This window comes from Lynx canadensis, chromosome A1, assembly GCF_007474595.2.
Source record: "Lynx canadensis isolate LIC74 chromosome A1, mLynCan4.pri.v2, whole genome shotgun sequence".
Lineage (NCBI taxonomy): Eukaryota > Metazoa > Chordata > Mammalia > Carnivora > Felidae > Lynx > Lynx canadensis.
Window position 1 is genome coordinate 200,452,283 of NC_044303.2, and position 23,291 is coordinate 200,475,573.

The following is a 23,291-nucleotide window of genomic DNA, read 5'->3' on the forward strand; positions in this document are numbered from 1 at the left end:
AAACAGAGATCTTGTTGATTAAAAAAAAAAAAAATTGGAAAGGTTGAACGGATACATGGCAATTGAACACATTACTGAGCAGCTAGTAAACCGTAAAAGTGTAAATCTGATACAGTTCGAATACTCTGATAAGCTGAATGCTATGCCTTTAAGGGACATTAATCGTATACCGGACGTCGGGGTAGATAACGGGTGTCAAAGTCAAACCTACAGGTGAGTGAGTGGGAAAGCCGAACTTCCGTAATGCAGGTGACAAGTGTCCAGTATGGTCCGGTGTTTGCTCTCCCGCACCTCGGTCTCTCATCTAAGAAGATGAGTTTGAACGGCCAGCCCTTCCCCCATTTGGTGATACCTACAATTGAAGCTCGCCACCCCTCCCCACCAGCGAGTAACAATTGAATTTTTCTTTAAGCAGTCCGCGGCTCCAACGCAGGAAGGCGAACAGCAGCGCAGGGATAGTTTTGCGCATGCCCTGTAGGGGCGGAAAGAGCCGTCAGGTTGCGCCTGCGCTCTCAGTCGACTTTACTCCGCCTCCGTGGCCGCGGTACCGGTTCAGGGAATCCTGGCGGAATGGTGTTGCGGTGCCAGGTAAGGGTGGGCGCCTTTCCAGATGCATGAGCCCCCTTTTCTTCCCTTCACAGACCCGGCCCTGCTCAGCCGGATCCCTGCCGAAACCACCTTGGTCGAATCTTACGTCCAGGGCCGCAACCACCACCACCAATGTGGCCCCGCCGGGCTTCGGAGGCTTTGCTTGGGCTGCCTTAACGAAGGTCAAGTTCTCTCGCGAACTCTTGGTCTCCGAGGTGCCGGCGTTAGAGGTTTCTAAAGGCACCCTCAGAACCTTTGCCTCCATGCTTCTCAGATTATACGTTTTGGCGAAGACAGTTTTCAAATTAAAAATGCACTTAACTGAGAATTCTTGTAAAAAGAAAAAAAGGGGCTTCATATAAGCATTTGCAAGCCTCTGATTATTTCATAGAGAAAAATTTGCACAGTGGAACAGGTGGGTCATTTTACTTGGCCAGATTTCTTAGATACCAGGCTGACGGCATAGGTTTGTCCTAGGAAATACCAATTTATCTTGTATTTCAAACCCACCTGCTTTTACAAATGTCCGGGTTTGTATGTTGCATAACTTAATCCTTTGCAGCTGGGTTCAGTGTAATGTGGACTTGAATCAAAGGTCCTATGACAACTGTGAAAGACGTGTGTCGCTTTTTTTTTGTTATTTATTTGTGTAATTTATCGCTTGACTCAGACATCTGTTCACCACTAAGGGTTTATAAAGGGTGCTATAATTTTATGTGGAATAAAGACTAACTTCATGGTTTTTAAGAAGATACCGTTAGGGTTTTAGTTGTGGCAAGCTTACATTCATAAAACTAAAAATCATCTGGAAATCAGTCTGAATTGTGCTTAAAACATAAAGAGTTTTCAAAATTTGAACTTGTAGTTATACTAACATTTTTACGGATGATTTAATTTTCTCTAACTGAAAATTGGTCTTTGATTCAAGTGATTGGAAAGCAATAGAGCCCACCGAGACAGAAAAGGTCTATTATGGTTATTGTTAAAGGCATTTTCTCTCCTTTTCAGGTTGAAGTGTTGTATTTTGCAAAAAGTGCTGAAATTGCAGGAATTCGCTCTGAGACTATTTCTGTGCCACAAGAAATAAAAGCATTGCAGCTGTGGAATGAAATAGAAGCACGACATCCTGGGTAGTTAAAAATTTTAGAATGTTTATGATTAACAATTTTTAAATATTTAAAAATGAGTAAATGATTAGAGAAAAAAAGCTGATTTTTATTTCCATGCACAATTCAGAAAGGGTCATTAGTTGTATTTTTCTGCAACTACTCCAAAAATCTTAAATTCTGGTATCTAAAAATGCATAATTTTTTAAGGTTAAAGGTATTTTACTAAAAAATCCACAGTGAGCTGGGATACTGCCAAAGGGACATGATTTTATTTGCTTATATAATTTACAAAATACTAAAAATGTGGATTCTGCATTTTTATAACATTAAATGAAATTGTTACAAATTAGGTTGAAAACGTGTGCTTTGAATTTTATGTCCTGCCCCTTCTTTAGAGAACTCAAAGTAGAAATTTCTAAGATTAAAAGAAAAATGAAAGATCACAGACCTTAGCTACTGTTGAATTTGCGTTTTTGCAATGTTTAATATTTTTCTGGTTCTTGAAAATGTGTAATTTACTGCTGTGGTTCCTACCTCAAGTCCTTTTTGCAACAAAAATGTACTTACAGCTTATTTAAAGGTGTTCTAGGAATATTTTGTCATTTAAGTCTGTATAGATTTTTAACTAGCAAGTCTTAGTGTAATGTAAAAGATAGTCCAAAGTGTGGGTTTATAAGAGAAAATTACTTCTTGATTTCATGTCTTTTAACTTGCTCTGAAAGTGTCCTGATAATCATTGAAATGAGGTGGGGCTTCTGTTCTGCTTTACTTTTAACCTTTTACCTCTTGAGAGAGACCTGGTTTTGTAGGAAAATTCTGAGATACACTTAGTATACTTGTATACTCAGAAGATCTCCTGGGGAGGGCACGTACTGATTAGAAAATTTCTTTTTCTCTCTCTCTTTTTTTTTTTTTGACCTGGTCTCAATGTTGTCTAGTCTAGTATTTTGGGGGTAGGGGGGTTTGTTTAACTCCCCAAGGCACATAACCTCCATTAAAGAATAGTTAGCATTTTACTGTGTACTTTGTGGTGAATAAGTAGGTTCTTCAGTGAGTATGTGCTTTCTCTGCAGAGTGTGAATTGGCTTAATTAGTAACTTTGCAGGTGATGCCTCATGAAGTAATATTTATGGCTATTTTTAGTTGCAGCTGAAGAGATTGGAGATCTAACACTGCATTGATACTTCCAATTACGCTTTTTCCCCTTCAGATTGGCTGATGTCAGAAATCAGGTGATATTTGCTGTCCGTCAAGAATATGTCGAGCTTGGAGATCAGCTCCTCCAGCTTCAGTCAGGAGATGAAATTGCCATTATCCCCCCCATTAGTGGAGGGTAGTGCTCTTGAGCCACTTGGGTGTGTGAGGTATGTTTTTCTTAACCAGTCTTGTGGAGAAGGATCACAAAGGCGATAGTATACTCTTGGTAAGTCTGCCTACACCAATAAAGAGTTGGTGCAGACAGACCTGTGCATACCTGCCTTTCATCTCTGCATCTGTTCTCTTGTAAGCACTTTAATATAAAGTCAGTTTGATATGTTCATTCTGTTGAATTCAGATGGTTTATGGAAACTATATTATGTGTCAGGCACAGCGCTGGATGCTGGAGTATTAATATTCCTATTTTGCAGAAAGGAAAACTGAAATTCAGAGAAGTTAAAAAACTTGTCTACACTCATAGCTACACCATAGCTAAGAGGTGGCAGAGCCAACATTTGATTTCAGATTATTGGATTCTCTGTACTTTTTCACAAAGATGCTTATTAATCCAGGAAAATAGCCCTCTTGGGCACAGAGAAATGTGGAAAAATTGCATAGCCAGAAAGTGAAAAGATCACTGTGCTTAGTAAGAAAGCTTACCATTTTCCAGGTAGAAAGAAACAGCTTTATTATGATAGCTGTGTTGCAGGTAGCTCTGGGACCCATTGCGTCTTGCCATCTTTACCAATAATCTAGAAATTAATGATTATCTTCAATTAAAGAGTTTTGGCGAGTTAGGAATGAAAGAAAGCTTTCTTAGTTTAATAGGGCTTTTCTCCAGAGTCAAGAGTAAATACCATACTCATTGGCAAAATCTTGGCCTCACTAAAGAACGAAGCGTACCCAGGATGCCAGTTTTTTTTTTTTCTTCACCTGTTTTTTTCTCCACTTTGCTGGAGAGCAGTGCCCCAAAAAGTGAGGAATATATATTGCAAAGCAAATTGCCCACAATACTGATAAAGACTGGATCTTTCTTAGTCCTCCTGTTTGGAAATAATGGAATTTCTTGATTTGTATCTCAGTTTTACTTGGAAACTGGTCACCATATCACTACCATGATTTTAGAAAAATGCCATTTTTCAGAGTTTGGAATTTATTCAGAAACAGTATGCTGCCATTAAACTGTGTGTGTGTGTATGTATGTGAGAAAGAGAGATGGGAGTTCTCTGGAAATAGGAAGATTACTTAACAGCATTGTGTATTGTTTGAAGGTGTCTGAAAGGATTTGTGACATGGTTTTATTTATTTATTTTTTAATATAATTTATTGTCAAATTGACTAACATATAGTGTGTAAAGTGTGCTCTTGGTTTTGGGGGTAGATTCCCATGGTTCATTGCTTACAACACCCAGTGCTCATCCCAACAAGTGCCCTCCTCAATACCCATCACCCATTTTCCCCTGTCCCCCAACCCCCCATCAACCCTAAGTTCTCTGTATTTAAGAGTCTCTTACACTTTGTATAAGAGGGAGTCCCTCTCTCTCTCTCTTTTTTCCCCTTCTCTTCCCCCAAGGTGTTCAGTTAAGTTTCTCAAGATCCATATATAAGTGAAAACATATGACATCTGTCTCTGAGTGATGTATTCCACTGTGCATAATAGCCTCCAGTTACATCCACGTTGCTGTAAATGGCATGATTTCACTCTTTCTCATTGCTAAGTAGTATTCCATTGTATATATAAACCACATCTTCTTTATCCATTCATCAGTTGATGGACATTTGGGCTCTTTCCATAATTTGGCTATTGTTGAAAGTGCTGCTATAAACATTGGGGTACATGTGCCCCTATGAATGACACTCCTGTATCCTTTGGATAAATTCCTAGTAGTGCTATTGCTGGGTCATAAGGTAGTTCTATTTTTAATTTTTTGAGGAACCTCCACACTGTTTTCCAGAGCAGCTGCACCAGTTTGCATTCCTACTAACAGTGCAAGAGGGTTCCCGTTTCTCCACATTCTCGCCAGTATCTGTTGTTTCCTGAGTTGTTAATGTTAGCCACTCTGACCGTTGTGAGGTGGTATCTCGGTGTGGTTTTGATTTCTTTTTCCCTGATGATGAGTGACATTGAGTGTTTTTTCATGTGTCTATTGGCCATCTGGATGTCTTTGAAAAAAGTGTCTACTCATGACTTCTGCCCATTTCTTCGCTGGATTATTTGTTTTTCGGGTGTTGAGTTTGGTAAGTTCTTTATAGATTTTGGATACTAACCCTTTATCCAGTATGTCATTTGCAAATATCTTTTCCCATCCCGTTGGTTGCCTAGTTTTGTTGATTGTTTCCTTTGCAGTGCAGAAGCTTTTTGTCTTGTTGAGATCCCAATCTCAACATTTTTGCTTTTAATTCCCTTGCCTTTGGAGATGTGTTGAGCAAGAAATTGCTGTGGCTGAGGTCAGAGAGGTTGTTTCAAGCTTTCTCATCTAGGGCTTAGATGGTTTCCTGTCTCACATTTAGGTCTTTCATCCGTTTTGAGTTTATTTTTGTGTATGGTGTCACAAAGTCGTCTAGTTTCATTCTTCTGCATATTGTCCAGTTAGTTCTCCCAGCACCATTTATTAAAGAGACTGTCTTTTTTCCATTGGCTACTCTTTCCTGCTTTGTCAAAGATTAGTTGGCCTTACATTTGTGGGTCCAATTCTGGGGTTTCTATTCTATTCCATTTGTCTATGTGTTTGTTTTTGTGCCAATACCATACTGTTTTGGTGATTACAGCTTTGGGGTAGAGGCTAAATTCTGGGATTGTGATGCCTCCTGCTTTGGCTTTTCTTTTTCAATATTACTTTGGCTATTCAGGGTCTTTTGTGGTTCCATACAAATTTTAGGATTGTTTGTTCTAGCTTTGAGAAGAATACTGGTGCAATTTTGATTGGGATTGTATTGATTGTGTAGATTGCTTTGGGTAGTATTGACATTTTAACAATATTTATTCTTCCAGTTCATGAGCACAGAATGTTTTTCCATTTCTTTGTGTCTTCTTCAGTTTCCTTCATAAGTTTTCTATGGTTTTAGCATGCAGATTTTTTATATCTTTGGTTAGGTTTATTCCTAGGTATTTTATGGTTCTTGGTACAATTGTAAATGGGATCAATTTCTTGATTTCTCCTTCTGTTGCTTCATTATTGATGTGAAGAAATGCAACCGATTTCTCTACTTTGATTTTGTACCCTGTGACTTTACTGAATTCGTGTATCAGTTCTAGCAGCCTTTTGGTGGTCTTTCAGTTTTCCATATAGAGTATCATGTCATCTGCAAAAAGTGAAAGTTTGACTTCTTGTTTGCCAGTTTTGATGCCTTTTGTTTCATTTTGTTGTCTGCTAAGGCGGGGACTTCCAACAATATGCTAAACAACAGCGGTGAGAGTAGACATCCCTGTCATGTTCCTGATCTCAGGGGGAAAGCTCTCAGTTTTTCCCCATTGAGGATGATATTGGCTGTGGGCTTTTCATATATGGCTTTACGATATTTAGGTGTGTTCCTTCTATCCCTACTTTCTTGAGGGTTTTTATGAAGAAAGATGCTATATTTTGTAAAATGCTTTTTCTGCATCTATTGACAGGATCATATGGTTCTTATCCTTTCTTATACTAATGTGATGTATCACATTGATTGATTAGCGAATATTGAACCAACCCTGCAGCCCAGGAATGAATCCCACTTGATCATGGTGAATAATTCTTTTTACATGCTGTTGAATTCAATTTGCTAGTATCTTAAGTTTTTTTTGCATCCATGTTCATCAGGGATATTGGCCTGTAATTCTCCTTTTTTGTGGGGTGTCTGTCTGGTTTGGGAATCAAGGTAATGCTGGCTTCATAGAATGAGTCTGGAAGTTTTCCTTTTGTTTCTATTTTTTGGAACAGCTTTAGAAGGATAGGTATTAACTCTGCTTTAAATAAACTCTGGTAGAATTCCTCTGGGAAGCCCTCTGGCTCAGGACTGTTATTTGTTGGGAGATTTTTGATAACTGATTCAATTTCTTCACTAGTTATGGGTCTGTTCAAATTTTCTATTTCTTTTTGAGTTTTGGTAGTGTGTGGGTGTCTAGGAATTTGGCCATTTCTTCCAGGTTGTCATAGTATTCTCTGATAATTGCTTGTATTTCTGAGGGATTGGTTGTGATAAATCCATTTTCATTCATGATTTTATCTGTTTGGGTCCTCTGTCTTTTTTTAGAAGTCTGGCTAGGGATTTATCAACTTTGTTTATTTTTTCAAAAACCAGCTCTTAGTTTCATTGATCTGTTCTACTCTTTCTTTGAATTCTATATTGTTTATTTCTGCTCTGATCTTTATTATTTCTCTTCTGCTAGCCTTGGGGTGTCTTTGTTGTTCTGCTTCTAGTTCCTTTAGGTGTGCTGTTAGATTTTGTATTTGGGATTTTTCTTGTTTCTTGAGATGGCCTGGATTGCAATGTATTTTCCTCTTAGGACTGCCTTTGCTGCATCCCAAAGGGTTTGGACTGTTGTGTTTTCATTTTCATTTGTCTCCATATATTTTTTAATTTCTTTTTTAATTTCCTGGTTGACCCATTCATTCTTCATTTTTTTAAATATGAAATTTATTGTCACATTAGTTTCCATACAAAACCCAGTACTCATCCCAACAGGTGCCTTCCTCAGTACCCATCACCCACCCTTCCGTCCCTCCCACCCCCCATCAACCCTCAGTTTGTTATCAGTTTTTAAGAGTCTCTTATGTTTTGGCTCCCTCCTTCTCTAACCCCCCCCCCTTTTTTTTTCTTTTCTTCCCCTCCCCCATGGTCTTCTGTTTCTCAGGATCCACATAAGAGTGAAAACATATGGTATCTGTCTTTCTCTGTATGACTTATTTCACTTAGCATAAGGCTTTCCAGTTCCATCCATTTTGCTACAAAAGGCCATATTTCATTCTTTCTCATTGCCACGTAGTATTCCATTGTGTATATAAACCACAATTTCTTTATCCATTCATCAGTTGATGTACATTTGGGCTCTTTCCATAATATGGCTATTGTTGAAAGTGCTGCTATAAACACTGGGGTACAAGTGCCCCTATGCATCGCACTCCTGTATCCCTTGGGTAAATTCCTAGCAGTGCTATTGCTAGGACATAGGGTATATCTATTTTTAATTTTTTGAGGAACCTCCACACTGTTTTCGAGAGCAGCTGCACCAGTTTGCATTCCCACCAACAGTGCAAGATGGTGCCCATTTCTCCACATCCTCGCCAGCATCTATAGTCTCCTGATTTGTTCATTTTAGCCACTCTGACTGGCATGAGGTGGTATCTGAGTGTTTTGTATTTTGTGGTATATGAGTGTTTGTATTATGACTTGTATTTCCCTGATGAGGAGCAACGTTGAGCATCTTTTCATGTGCCTGTTGGTCATCTGGATGTCGTCTTTAGAGAAGTGTCTATTCATGTTTTCTGCCCATTTCTTCACTGGATTATTTGTTTTTTGGGTATGGAGTTTGGTGAGCTCTTTATAGATTTTGGATACTAGCCCTTTGTCTGATATATCATTTGCCAATATCTTTTCCCATTCTGTTGGTTGCCTTTTAGTTTTGTTGATTGTTTCCTTTGCTGTGCAGAAGCTTTTTATCTTCAGGAGGTCCCAGTAGTTCGTTTCTGCTTTTAATTCCCTTGCCTTTGGGGATGTGTCAAGTAAGAAATTGCTGTGGCTGAGGTCAGAGAGGTTTTTTTCTGCTTTCTCCTCTAGGGTTTTGATGGTTTCCTGTCTCACATTCACATCCTTTACCCATTTTGAGTTTATTTTTGTGAATGGTGTGAGAAAGTGGTCTGGTTTCAACCTTCTGCATGTTGCTGTCCAGTTCTCCCAGCACCATTTGATAAAGAGACTGTCTTTTTTCTATTGGATATTCCTTCCTGCTTTGTCAAAGGTTAGTTGGCCATACTTTTGTGGGTCTAATTCTGGTATTTCTATTCTATTCCATTGGTTTCTGTGTCTGTTTTTGTGCCAATACCATGCTGTCTTGATGATTACAGCTTTGTAGTGAAGGCTAAAGTCTGGGATTGTGATGCCTCCCACTTTGGTCTTCTTCTTCAAAATTACTTTGGCTACTCCAGCTTTCTTTTGATTTCCAGTAGCATGATATATAGTTCTCCATACCCTCACTTTTAATCTGTAGGTGTCCTCAGGTCTAAAATGAGTCTCTTGTAGACAGCAGATAGATGGGTCTTGTTTTTTTATCCATCTGATACCCTATGTCTTTGGTTGGAGCATTTAGTCCATTTACATTCAGTGTTATTACTGAAAGATATGAGTTTAGAGTCATTTTGATGTCTGTAGGTTTCATGCTTGTAGTGATGTCTCTGGTACTTTGTGGTCCTTGCAACATGTCACTCACAGAATCCCCCTTAGGATCTCTTGTAGGACTCGTTTAGTGGTGATGAATTCCTTCAGCTTTTGTTTGTTTGGGAAGACCTTTTTCTCTCCTATTCTGAATGACAGACTTGCTGGATAAAGGATTCTCGGGTGCATATTTTTTCTGTTCATCACATTGAAGATTTCCTTCCATTCCTTTCTGGCCTGCCAAGTTTCAGTAGATAGGTCTTCCACTAGTCTTATGGGTCTCACTTTATATTTTAGAGTGTGTTTATCCCTAGCTGCTTTCAGAAGTTTCTCTTTATCCTTGTATTTTGCCAGTTTCACTATGATATGTCGTGCAGAAGATCGATTCAAGTTACATCTGAAGGGAGCTCTCTGTGCCTCTTGGATTTCAATGTCTTTTTCCTTCCCCAGATCAGGGAAGTTCTCAGCTATGATTTGTTCAAGTACACTTTCAGCCCTTTCTCTCTCTCTTCCTCTTCTGGAATTCCTATTATACAGATATTGTTCTGTTTGATTGCATCACTTAGTTCTCTAATTCTCCCCTCATACTCCTGGATTTTTTTAATCTCTCTTTTTCTCAGCTTCCTCTTTTTCCATAATTTTATCTTCTAATTCACCTATTCTCTCCTCTGCCTCTCCAATCTGAGCTGTGGTCACCTCCATTTTATTTTGCACCTCATTTATAGCATTTTTTAGCTCCTCCTGACTATTTCTTAGTCACTTTAGTCTATCTGTAGCAATAGATTCTCCGCTGTCCTCTATACTTTTTTCAAGCCCAGCGATTAATTTTCTGACTATTATTCTAAATTCTTGTTCCTTTATATTGCTTAAATCGTTTTTGATCAATTCGTTAGCTGTCGCTACTTCCTGGAGTTTCTTTTGGGGAGAATCCTTCCATTTCGTCATTTTGGATAGTCCCTGGGGTGGCGCAGAACTGCAGGGTACTTCCCCTGTGCTGTCTGGAGGAACTTGTGTTGGTGGGCGGGGCCACTATCAGACCTGCTGTCTGTCCTCAGCTCACCGCTGGGGTCACAGTCAGACTGGTTTGTACCTTATCTTCCCTTCTCCCAGGGGCAGGACTCACTGTGGAGTAGTGTGCCCCCCGTCTGGGCTGCTTGCACACTGCCAGGCTTGCGGTGCTGCTTTGATGGGATTTGGCATGTTAGCTGGGGTGGATCTGCAAGGTGCACAGGGGTGGGAGGGGCAGGCTTAGCTAGCTTTGCTGTCGGTGGTCACCTGCGGGAAGGGCCCTTCAGCACCTGGAGGGAGGCAGACCCATTGGAGGGATGGATCCATAGAAGCACAGCATTGGGTGTTTGCTCAGGGCAAGCAAGTTCAGTGATGGGAACTGGTTCCCTTTGGGATTTCGGCTGGGGGATGGGCAAGGGAGATGGCGCTCGCCAGCACTTTTGTTCCCTGCCGAGCTGAGCTCTGTCTTCCAGGGCTCAACACCTCTCACCCCCGTGTCCTCTTGCCCTCCCACTCTCTGAGCAGAGCTGTTGACTTATAACATTCCAGATGTTAAGTCCTGCTGGCTGTCAGAACTCATGGAGTCCGGCCCCTCCGCTTCTGCAAGCCAGACTTCAGGGGCTCTGCCTTGCCAGGTGGGCTGCCCCTCCACTGCCCCGGCTCCCTCCCGCCAGTCTGTGTAGCATGCACCGCTTCTCCATCCTACCCTCTTCCGTGGGCCTCTTGTCTACACTTGGCTCCGGAAAGTCCGTTCTGGTAGTCTTCTGGCGGTTTTCTGGGTTATTTAGGCAGATATGGGTGGAATCTAAGTGATCAGCAAGACGAGGTGAGCCCAGTGTCCTCCTGTGCCACCATGTTCACACCCATTCATTCTTTAGTAGGATGTTCGTTAACCTCCATGTATTTGGAGGTTTTCCAAACTTTTTCCTGTGGTTGATTTCAAGTTTCATAGCGTTGTGATCTGAAAATGTGCATGGTATGATCATTTCTTTTATATTTATTGAGGGCTGTTTTGTGATCCAGTATGTGATCTATCTTGGAGAATGTTCTGTGTGCACTCGAGAAGAATGAATATATCTGTCAAGTCCATCTGGTCCAGTGTATCATTCAGGGCCAGTGTTTGTTTATTGATTTTATGTCTGGATGATCTGTCCATTGTTGTAAGTGGAATATTAAAGTCCCCTGCAGTTACCACATTCTTACCAATAGGATTGCTTATGTTTGTGATTGTTTTATATGTGTGGGTGCCTCTGAATTGGGTGTATAGACATTTATAATTGTTAGCTCTTCTTGATGGATAGACCCTGTAATTATGATATAATGCTCTTCTTCATCTCTTGTTACAACCTTTAGTTTAAAATCTAGTTTGTCTGACACAAGTATGGCTGCTCCAGCTTTCTTTTGACTTCCAGTAGCATGATAGATGGTTCTCCATTCCCTCACTTTCAGTCTGAAGGTGTCCTCAGGTCTAAAATGAGTCTCTTGTAGACAGCAGATAGATGGCTCTTGTTTTTTTATCCATTCTGATACCCTGTGTCTTTTGATTGGAGCATTTAGTCCATTTACATTCAGTGTTATTATTGATATGAATTTAGAGTCATTGTGTTATCTTTAGGTTTCATGCTTGTAGTGATATCTCTGTTCCTTTGTGGTCTTTGCAGCGTTCCACTCACAGAGACCCCTTAGGATCGCTTGCAAGACTGGTTTAGTGGTCATGAATTCCTTCGGTTTTTGTTTGTCTGGGAAAACCTTTATCTCTCCTTCTATTCTGAATGACCGGCTTGGTGGATAAAGGATTCTTGGCTGCATATTTTTCCTGTTCACCACATTGAAAATTTCCTGCCACTCCTTTCTGGCCTGCCAAGTTTCAGTAGATAGGTCTGCTACTATCCTTACGTGTCTACCCTTATAAGTTAAGGCCCGTTTATCCCTAGCTGCTTTCAGAATTCTCTCTTTGTCTTTGTATTTTGCCCGTTTCACTATGATATGTTGTACAGAAGATCAATTCAAATTATGTCTGAAGGGAGTTCTCTGTGCCTCCTGGATTTCAGTGTCTGTTTCCTTCCCCAGATTGGGGGAAGTTCTCAGCTATGATTTGTTCAAGTATCCCTTCCTCCACTCCTTTCTCAGTCTCTTCTTTTTCTGGAACTCCTATGATACGGATATGATTACGTTTCATTGATTCAGTTAGTTCTCTAATTCTCTCCTTGTGGTCCAGAATAGTTTTATCTCTTTTTCTCAGCTTCATCTTTTTCCATATTTTTATCTTCTGTTTTACTTATTCTTCTCTCTGCCTCTTCAGTCCTCACTGTTACTGCCTCTAGTTTATTTTGCACCTCATTTATAGCAGTTTTAAATTCATCATGAGTATTTTTTAGTTCCTTGATCTCTGCAGCAATAGATTCTCTGCTGTCTTCTATGTTTTTTTCAAGCTCAGTGATTAATCTTATGACTATCATTCTAAATTCTTGTTCAGTTATATTGTTTATGTGTTTTGATCGATTCTTCAGCTGTCATTTCTTCCCGGAATTTCTTTTGAGAATTATTCTGTTTCATCATTTTGACTAGTTTTCTTTTCTTTCTCTTTTTTTTTATTGATCAAAGTCTATTGTAAATTTATTTTTTTTTAATTTTATTTTTAATTTTTTAAAATTTACATCTGAATTACTTACCATATAGTGAAACAGTGATTTCAGGAGTAGATTCCTTAATGCCCCTTACCCATTTAGCCCACCTCCCCTCCCACAACCCCTCTAGCAACCTTCAGTTTCTTCTCCATATTTATGAGTCTCTTCTGTTTTGTCCACCTCCCTGTTTTTATATTATTTTTGTTTCCCTTCTGTTTTGTCTCTTAAAGTCCTCATATGAGTGAAGTCATATGATTTTTGTCTTTCTCTGACTAATTTCACTTAGCATGATACCCTCCAGTTCCATTCATGTAGTTGTAAATAGCAAGATTTCATTCTTCTTGATTGCCGAGTAATACTCCATTACACACACACACACACACACACACACACACAGACACGCTACCTTTTATTTATCCATTCATCCATCAGTGGACATTTGGGCTCTTTCCATACTTTGGCTATTGTTGATAGTGCTGCTGTAAACATAGGGGTGTCCCTTCAAAACAGCACACCTGTATCTCATGGATAAATGCCTAGTAGTGCAATTGCTGGGTGGTAGGGTAGTTCTAGTTTTAGTTTTTTGAGGAACCTCCATACTGTTTTCCAGAGTGGCTGCACCAGCTTGTATTCCCACCAACAATGCAAAAGAGATCCTCTTTCTCTGCATCCTCACCAACATGTTGTTGCCTGAGTTGTTAATGTTAGCTGTTCTGACAGGTGTAAGGTGGTATCTCATTGTGGTTTTGATTTGTATTTCCCTGATGATGAGTGATGTTGAGCATTTTTTCATGTGTTGGTTGGCCATCTGGATGTCTTCCTTGGAGAAGTGTCTATTCATGTCTTTTGCCCATTTCTTCACTGGATTAGTTGTTTTTTGGGTGTTGAGTTTGTTAAGTTCTTTATAGATTTTGGATACTAACCCTTTGATATGTCATTTGCAAATATCTTCTCCCATTCTGTCGGTTGCCTTTTAATTTTGCTGATTGTTTCCTTCGCTGTGCAGAAGCTTTTTATTTTGATGAGGTCCCAGTAGTTCATTTTTGAATTTTGGCTAGTTTTCTGTCCCTTGTGTGTTTTAAAAGCTTGTTATGTGGCCTGCACCTGTGAGCACTACTGTATTAAAGAGGGATCATACGTTGTCCAGGGCCTGGCCCTTCAGGAGCTGTTTTTTGGAGTGTTACTTGCTCTCTGTTGTTGTGACTCTGGTTGCATTTTCTCCCTACTCGTAGTGATCCTTTGGACCCTCCACCAGGTGTGCTTTGATTTGTTCATTGAAGTAGCCCTCGAAAAGAAAACAAAGAAACAAATACAAAAAGACAAAAAACATCAGCTATAACAAAACAACGGGGTTGAGGCATTGTTGATGGAAGAGGTCTTATCCCATACAAAGAGAGAAATGACAGCGGCGGGGAAGAAGAAAAGAAAAGTGAGCAGGCAGAGAAACTCTACAGCTTATTCCAGAGAGAGAGGAAAATAAAGAGATATAGAACAGGTATAAAGAGAATAGATTAAATATGTCTGCTTAGATAAACCAACAACCAGAATAACCAGACTACAGGAGAGAAGAAGTAAGAAGGAGAAAAGGAAGAAAAATAAATAAATAAAATATATAATATATACATATATAATAAGAATTGTCCAAGAATTAAATCAGGCAGTGCAGTACTGCTGGGTGCCTTGGAACTGGTGGCAGTGCTGATCTGGAGGAGCAGCTCTCTGGTTTGTTAGTGTCAATCCCGCTTTGGTAGATACACAGTTACCAGGTATGGAGGGGCATGGTTTGGTGTAGGCAGCTCCCGCCTCCACTGTGGGGCCCGCAGACCGATCCCTGAGGACCCATCTTGGTGGTGATGGGGAGAAAAACGGCGACACCACAGTCTCCGCTCCATCGTCCGGCTGTCCCAAACCACTCTGTTCAGACCATGTTTGCAATGCTGCAGGCACGAACAAGGCAGTTTGTTCTGCTCCCCCGACCCCATGCCTCCCTGGCGCTCGGCTGGGACTTAAACCCCGATGTTTTACAGATTCTTTCTCCATACACCTGGGATCTGGGGAAGTGCCACTCGGTGCCACCGATATATGGCTTATGGCTGGTGGGCGCAGGCAGTCTTTGTCCTTTGAAAGGTTATATACCTTCTTCCCACAGCACTCCAGGAAGGGGATTGCTTTCTCCCACTGCGGACTGTGCCTCTGAACTAGTTACTGAGCCTGGGGAAAGCCCCGCAGTTAGAGATTGGATCTTTCTCCCTCCCGGTCTGTGGTTTTTCTCTTGTTCAGATACAGTCCTAGGCTTCCCCAGCCTCTGTTTCTCTTCCCTTTGTCTCTCCGCAGAAGGGGATCCCTTCCCTCAATGCCTACACGGCCTGTTTTATCTCTTCCAGTTTGCAGTCACGCATCTGTGGCCTGCCAGGTTGTCCCCATGGGTCCCTGGAGACATCTTTGTCACTCTGCAACCCTGACTCTTGGAATTCGAAGTCCTTTGGCCTTAATGCTGCTGTGTTTGAGAGACCAGGGAACGTTGGGTCCCCCTACTAATACACCATGTTGGATCCCCTCCCTAACATGTGGTTTTAGAATCCACATCCTTACAGAATCAAAGTGGTACGAATTTGGTATGGTTTGACGTTCACAGACCATGTTCAGGTTACTTGTAAGTTACTGTAAGAAGCTCAGCTGCCATGTACAGGAGGTTGAAAGATCCTGGAACCCAGTGGAATGTGAATATTTGTGCTTTTCTTTCTTTCCAGTAGCTGGAAGTATAGGGAAAAAGACATTGGATTTAGTGGGATTCCTTGGTTGGAACCACATTGACGGAGTGCTTAACTCCCCTGAGCCTTCTCTCTCTTGCCTTTCATTGTGAATGAAATCCCGCAGGATTTATGATTATATCCAGACTCCTCATCCGGCAAGACCCAGCCCACGTGCCCACCCTCAGCCCATCTGTTCTCTCCCTCACATCCTGAGCTCCAGCCTCCCTGCAGGTTCTGGAGGCTTTGTATTTGCCATTCCCTGTCTCTGCCTGGGGGTCTGTTCTTCTGTTTCTTTACAGGCTGCTTTCTTTCAGGTCTCACCTCTCTATAGTATGTCTTCAGAAAGGCTTTCTTTGACCCTCTTAAATAGCCCCTTCCCCAGCACCCATGCTCTGTCTCAGAACCCTGTTTATTTGTATAAGTTACCCCTATTTATATTTTTTGTTTATTGCTTTGTTTCTCCCATTCCCATAAGGTGCCCTGAGCGCAGGAGGCAGGTTTTTTGTTCCCTGGTCCTCGTCTAGTGTGTGGGGTTAGTCACTTAGTGAGAATGTAATAGATGCTTGATAAATGAAATGAGAAATGCATGGCAGAGGACTTTGTAGGACATCTGGTGATAGGCACGCAGTTCATTTCCTTATTTCCTCAGTTACTTAACTGGGATTATGCCCGGTTATGAAATGAACTGAGTTCCTGTGGAGTCACCATTGCTTCTGTTCTCCCTCTCTCCCTTCTGGATAAAGAAAAAACCAGTTCTAGGTGTGGTGCATGGTGATGTAGTGATCAGAGGTGATATGTGTGTGTGGCTGAAGGTGTCGATGTCTGACCTATACCACGATAGGAGATAAGAGTAGCAATTCCAGAATTTGGAATAAAGTGGCATATGAGGTAGATTACAGTTCCTTTTATATATCCTGCTTGATTCATTTGGAATATTTATAAATATGTTGAGTTTTGCTCAAATTTTACACTTATTTTTATCATTCAGTTCAAACCATGACTTCTATCACATCTAATGTACAAAAAATATAAATTGAAACACAGTGAGTTGGGTGTTTTGCCTGTAGTACCAATGTTAAGGTTTGTTAATATCTTCCAGGAAAGATATGAATGAAATTGAAGAGAAATCTAAAGATATAATAAAATTCACTGCTGAGAAACTCTCCATAGATGAAGTCTCACAGTTGGTGGTTTCTCCACTCTGTGGTGCAGTATCCCTGTTTGTAGGTAAGTTGTGATTTTCACAGTGTGGGTTGACTGCATAAGACAATAGAAATCACCAAGTGTTTTCCATGCTCAGTGTTAATAGAGGATTTTAAGATACTAAGAGCAGTAACCCATGGTGGGTAGACACTTTTTAATTTTTATTCAGATTCAAACCAACCTGTGTTAAAGGCATTAAAAGAGTAGAATAAGAGTCATTATTTTCAAGGAGAATTCTGTATGTTCCAAATATTGAGGGGAAAAAATGGTGGTGATACTAACTTAATGATAGTCCTGGGAGCATAATGTTTCCCATCCTGGTTTGTCCTATGAGTATTTTTGATAACGTTTGCCTCATTAGCGACATTGTATTTCCTCATCTTTATGATAATTATTTTTTGGTTTTCTAACCAAATGTTTGTTTTTAGAAAATTTGAAAGCAATTTGTAGGCAAATTGGTGTGCTGCTGAAATAATCCTTTTTTTCTATTAATGTGTTATTTCTATTGTAAGGAAACCTTAATATTTTTCTTTTTCTTTCTTTTTTTTTAGGGACTACAAGAAATAACTTTGAAGGGAAAAAAGTCATTAGCTTAGAATATGAAGCATATCTACCAATGGCGGAAAATGAAATCAGAAAAATTTGTAGTGACATTCGGCAGAAATGGCCAGTCAAACACATAGCAGTGTTTCATAGACTTGGGTATGATTTCCTTTAGCAATTAAATAGTTAATTGCATTTGTTTTCCATCATTGTGCTGATTTTAATTCTGGAATCGTCTGTAGGAATCCTATATTAGCATGAGAGGAAGGTTTGTGTATTACTCTGGCAGACAGGCAGACAGTGGATAGCACCTCAAGGGCTGTTTGTTTCATTGTAACATCTGGAGAGTGCCTGATGCTAAAACAAAGTCCAAATGTGCCAAACTCTAAAAGGCCTTGTGCAGACACAAGGCCTGTGCTAATGTGTGCTAAAGTCCTTGAGGCCTTTTAAGAATTGTTTTATAGTCTGGACTCTATTTGTATGATAAGTCTGTTAATAGATTTTTTTTAATGTAGTGCCTTTGAAGGTCATTAAATTAGTTGCCTGTTTATACCACTAAGAAGAGTGGAGTTCTAGACTTTAAAAAGAGCCCAGCAATTGAGACTCCATTTCTGTTATATTACATTAGTTGTTATTTTGTTATTAAAAACTAAATTTCATCAATTCTATTCTTTAATATTTGTTTCTGTTTAATATGCTAACAAATTAGGCACAACCTCAGCATCCCCTCTGCTGAATGCAAACAGGATAAATTACTGTTTTTTAATTAACCTGAAGTTTAAAGTAGAACTGGATATTTAGTTGTAAGAATGCTTTACTGGAATTTTTTTTCATGTGTTTAATATCCTTTAACATGTGGATTCAGAAGAGATGGCAGTTTTTCTTCTTCATTTTGTTAAAGCTTAGTTCCAGTGTCGGAAGCAAGCATTATCATTGCTGTGTCCTCGGCCCATAGGACTTCATCCCTTGAAGCTGTGAGCTATGCCATTGATACTTTAAAAGCCAAGGTGCCCATATGGAAAAAGGTAAGGAAATATCTAATTTTGCCATTTGGACATGGTTTTTCTCACAAATTGTTTAAAAGATAAGGAATGAGATTACATGTAGAACTTGTATTCTAGGGTCTTCCCTGACTCTATAGAATCATGTTTTCTTTATCTGAAATAGTATTTATGTAATATCTCCTTTCCAAAGTTTGTTAAACATGAAAAGTACATGCCCCAAAGAAATGCATGGCACAGATTAGGCCTCAATAGTTGGTAACAATTGGAATTCCTTGTCTGGACTTTTCCATTGGTTCATATATGAATTCATTCACTTTGGATTAGAATTCCCTTGAGTTAGTCCTGTGGAGAGTGATAATAATGCACAGCTGTTCAGCAATAGGTAAACAAGATTTCTCGAGGCAAAAGAGCAAGCAACGTTCTAGAATTTCTTCTTAGGAAAAAAGAGTGGGGTATTGCCTCTTTGGAGAAAATGCATAGTGAGTGGATTTTCAGACATAAATAGGAAATTCTAGCTCGTTTTCTGTCAGCACATCAAACCAATCAGTAAGAGCGAATCTCTGGTTAAAGAGGACATTCTGAAGGGATGAAAAGACTCAACTCCTTAAGTTCTTCCATGGTGTAGTAACAGTAACAGTGGGGTTGTTCTGAACTCTCAAACTTATAATTGCCTTTAAGAGTCTAGAATTGCCCACAGCATTTTGGCTGGGTAGCAAAGCCAAGGAGGGAATTAACGTCTCAGATCAGAGGGCAGAGCGTGTCTTTCCTAGGAGCCTGCTGGCTCCGTTTGTGGTAGAGATGAACAAATTGGACTCTTACACAGGACCTATGAAACCCAGTGACCATGTTTTCTGAATAAAAACTGAAACTGGGGTGCCTGGGTGACTCAATTGGTTAAGCGACCAGCTTCGGCTCAGGTCATGTTCTCACAGTTCGTGAGTTCGAGCCCTGCATCGGGCTCTGTACTGACAGCTCAGAGTCTGGAGCCTGCTTCCGATTCTGTGTCTCCCTCACTCTCTGCCCCTTCCCCACTCATGCTCTGTCTCTCTCTCAAAAATAAAGTTGTTTTTTGTTTTTTTTTTTTTAATTTTTTTTTTCAACGTTTTATTTATTTTTGGGACAGAGAGAGACAGAGCATGAGCAGGCGAGGGGCAGAGAGAGAGGGAGACACAGAATCGGAAACAGGCTCCAGGCTCTGAGCCATCAGCCCAGAGCCCGACGCGGGGCTCGAACTCACGGACCGCGAGATCGTGACCTGGCTGAAGTCGGACGCTTAACCGACTGCGCCACCCAGGCGCCCCAACTCAAAAATAAAATTTAAAAAAATTTTGAAATGAATGAAAACTGACACCTGTTCTTATAAGGGGATACTTTGGGATTTGAAGATAGGATTTGTGACAGAAAACAGTCTCTGTGAAGCTCAGCTATGGTGGCTTTGCTTTGAACAAAGCTGCCACCATTTTGATAGACTACATGAGGCAGTCTCCTGAATAGAGTGAGTCAGGGAGAGCATTCTCCATTGAGTTGTGAATCTGGGTGGTAGAGGTAGCTTTTTTTTTTTTTTAAATTAATTTTAATTTAATTTAATTTTTTCAGATAGTACAAGCAGGGGAGAGGGGCAGAAGAAGAGAACCTTTTTTTATTTTTTAAATGTTATTTATCTTGAGAGAGAGAAAGAACACATGCATAGGGGAGGGACAGAGAAGGGGAGAGAGAGAGAGAGAGAGAGAGACAGAGAGACAGAGACAGAGAGAGACAGAGACAGAGACAGAGACAGAGAGAGAGAGAGAGAGAGAGAGAGAATCCTAAGCAGGCTCTGTGCTATCAGCGCAGAACCCAACAATCCATGAGAGCATGATCTGAGCTGAAATCAAGAATCAGATGCTTAACCTGCTGAACCACCCAGGTGGCTTAAGAGAGAATCTTAAGCAGGATCCATGCTTAGTGCAGAACCCAACGTGGGACTTGATCCCATGACCCTGGGATCATGATCTGAGCCCAAATCAGAAGTCAAACACTCAACCACCTGAGTCATCAGGCACCCCAGTTGATCTCCTTACCAAGGAGAAAGAATGGACAGCCTGCTCATAGAAAGTAGATGAGAGAGTGGGTCCCTGGAATAAGAGGGTGGGCAGGATTGGGGCATCCTCTCATCTTTATACTTCAAGGTCTAGCTGAGCTTTCTGTTTACTTTTCTGTCTGCAGAGGTTGAGAGGGTATATACAGTGTTCAGAGGAAGGTCGAATTTGGATTTCTGTCCCTCAGAAATAGGATTTGACTGGAGATTGAGAAGAAAGATTGATACATTCTTATTCCCCTCCCTTCCGAGTATCATCTCAATTCGTGTCGGGTTCTAGTCCCACCTGTGCTTTGAGATCATTGGTGAAATAGCCGGGTAGGCAGGTAGGTGGGGCACACACTTACAAAGCAATTGTCAATTGTCTCTAGGGTAGAGCCCAAACCTGCTTAAGAACTTCTGTGGGTGGTCACTTAATTTCACACCTAGTGGAAATATCCCATCAGCCTGTGGAAAAGCATTATATAGAAATGCTGAAGTAGATGTGTTTGGAAAGAAAAAAGTGTTTAAAATTATTAAAGACCTTGCATCTTCCCTGTGTAACCTTGCTCAGGCTGTCTCCTGACATGGTCCCAAATGGAATTGTTTATTCCATTCTGTGGTTGTACCTTGCCTTGTTAAGTCTTCATGTCAGTGTTTCTCCCACTGGATTGGGGTCCTTAAGTGGAGGGAACAGGTTTATTCAGTTTTCTCCTTTCAGTGCCTCAAACAAATGTTTATTGGATTGTTGGAAGAGTAGCAGATTTAACTAGATTCATTTACCTGAATTTTTCTGATGCAGTTGAATTTATTAAGCCACTCTGTTTTGAATACCTGTTATGGTTCTGTTTTTCAGGAAATGTATGAAGAATCATCATCATCTTGGAAAAGAAACAAAGAGTGCTTTTGGACAGCCAGTGATTAATTCACACATTTTTTTTTAGAGAACTAAAATTAAACTTGGTAAACTGTCTTTAATCACATTTTGATTTTTCTTTTCTAGAAGTTAAGCTAGTTTACTGAAACACAGTCTCTTGTGTTACACCAGTAGGACAAAAGGGAGAAAAAAAAAATGAGTGTTAGGATGAAGGCTTATGCAGGAGCCACAGATTGAGGAAAGACTTCAGGGAAAAAATGGTAGAGTAAATTTAAATGTGAGGAAAGATGCCTGTGGTAGACACACCATTCCATGAAGTAGGAAATTCAAATTACTTATATTTTTTTTTTCAATGAGAAGCAAAATGAAAGCATTTTATTTTCTTTGAAAGTAATAGTAGATGGTCAGTGAGTGAAATATTTTGTGATTTTGTGGATATTTTTGTCCTTTGGATATAATGTTAGAGTTCTAGTATATTTCAGTTTATTGTGAGAAGCAGTGGTCAAGAAGCCAGTAGTTTGAGTCTTGATCTCATATCCTTGAATGAACCTGTTGGAGAATTTGAAAACAGATTCTTGGATGTCTCTCGAATCTAGCTGCTACTTCTGAATCCCACTGCCGCAACTCTCGTCCAAGCCACCGCTCCATTTCTCTTGGACCGTTGTTGTGGCCCTGCTGACAGCACCCCTCCTGACACTCTTCCTTCTCCCATGTGGGTCATTTCATCCTCCTCAGAGCCTTTGGAGAGCTAATCCCATGCTGGAGCCCCACAGTCCTCACCGTGGTCTATGGTCTATATGCTTGGGCTCCCGCCTGCCCCTCACCTTGCTCCAGCCCCCCTGCTTTGCTCTGGCTGGTATGTAGCAGGCTTATCTGTCATAGAGTCCTTCCTTGTCTCTTTGTCTGGAATGCTCTTCCCCCAGATATTCCCATAGTCTGCTTCCTCACTATTTCAAGTCCCCAGTTAAATGTTCCCTCCTCAGAGAGCCTTCTCTATCTTATTTAAAACCGGAATCCCCTTCCTTTATCCTGCCTTGTATCTTCTTGTGGCCCTTAATGCTACCAGTTGTACTGTATCTATTAGTTTATTCCCATCACCAGACTACAGACTTCTTGAGGTCAGGGACTTATCTCTGCCAGGTGTGCCCGAACCACTACCATGCACCAAAAAGTGCTGTTGGTGTTGAGTATTGTGCTCCAATTAAACACACCTGACACGTGTAGCTGTAGCCCTTATGCGTGTGTAAAGGTATCTGGTTAAATGCATGAGTGGGTAGGTTTCCCCTCCACTTCCTCCCCCTGGGCCATTCTGTAACATCTTACTTAGTTACTTATTGGGCATGGAGTTTGTGAACATGGTATCTTAAGGCAGGAATGATTTATGATGTAGTTAGTTGCTGACCCAGCAGAGGGCAGTAGAGCCAGGGCTAAGGTAAGAGCAACTTGAGTGAGGTTTTTAGTCGGTTACTTTTCTATGCAAAAACTGCATGGAGCCAAAAAGTTCAGTTTAGTTAGCCTTTTTCTTTAAGTTAGGTCAGAGTGGTTCTTAAAGTAGTGTCTGACTTTGAGTACAATTATTTCCATTGTTTAATTGGTATCAGAGTTTAAAATATTAAGGGTTTAAGTTATACGATAGGATGAGGATGGAAGTTTTTTATAGTTTTTAAAAGGTGATGTAGAGTAAGTAAAAGGAATTACTTTTAAAAAAATGAGTAAGTATAAAACTATTTTCCAGTTTGGGAATACGGGTCTATTCTGTGCCAGAGCTAATGTTCTTTTTGTTCATGGTTGTATTTTAATGTACGATGTGTACGAGACACACTGTGATGGTTCTGCAGTCAGTGGCCCTTACGACTTGGTTCACCGGGACTGAGATGGGCAGGGCTGAGGAAGGCGTCTGAGCAATCACCTGATGCGGGAATGGGAGACACGTGTGTATCCATGGAAATGGAAACATGTGCCACCCAAGCTTTGCATT

At 40.5% G+C, this 23,291-nt stretch overlaps 1 protein-coding gene across 1 annotated transcript; it reads left to right on the forward strand.

Moving 5' to 3' along the window:
• Positions 1-1,628: 1,628 nt before the first annotated feature.
• On the forward strand, positions 1,629-21,419 carry MOCS2 (molybdenum cofactor synthesis 2). The gene is made up of 6 exons (XM_030330070.1): positions 1,629-1,718; positions 2,908-3,061; positions 16,730-16,857; positions 17,385-17,535; positions 18,278-18,401; positions 21,293-21,419. Exons 2-6 carry the CDS (start codon positions 2,955-2,957, stop codon positions 21,359-21,361), a joined length of 579 nt encoding a protein of 192 aa, XP_030185930.1. The 5' UTR covers positions 1,629-1,718; positions 2,908-2,954; the 3' UTR covers positions 21,362-21,419.
• Positions 21,420-23,291: the final 1,872 nt, after the last annotated feature.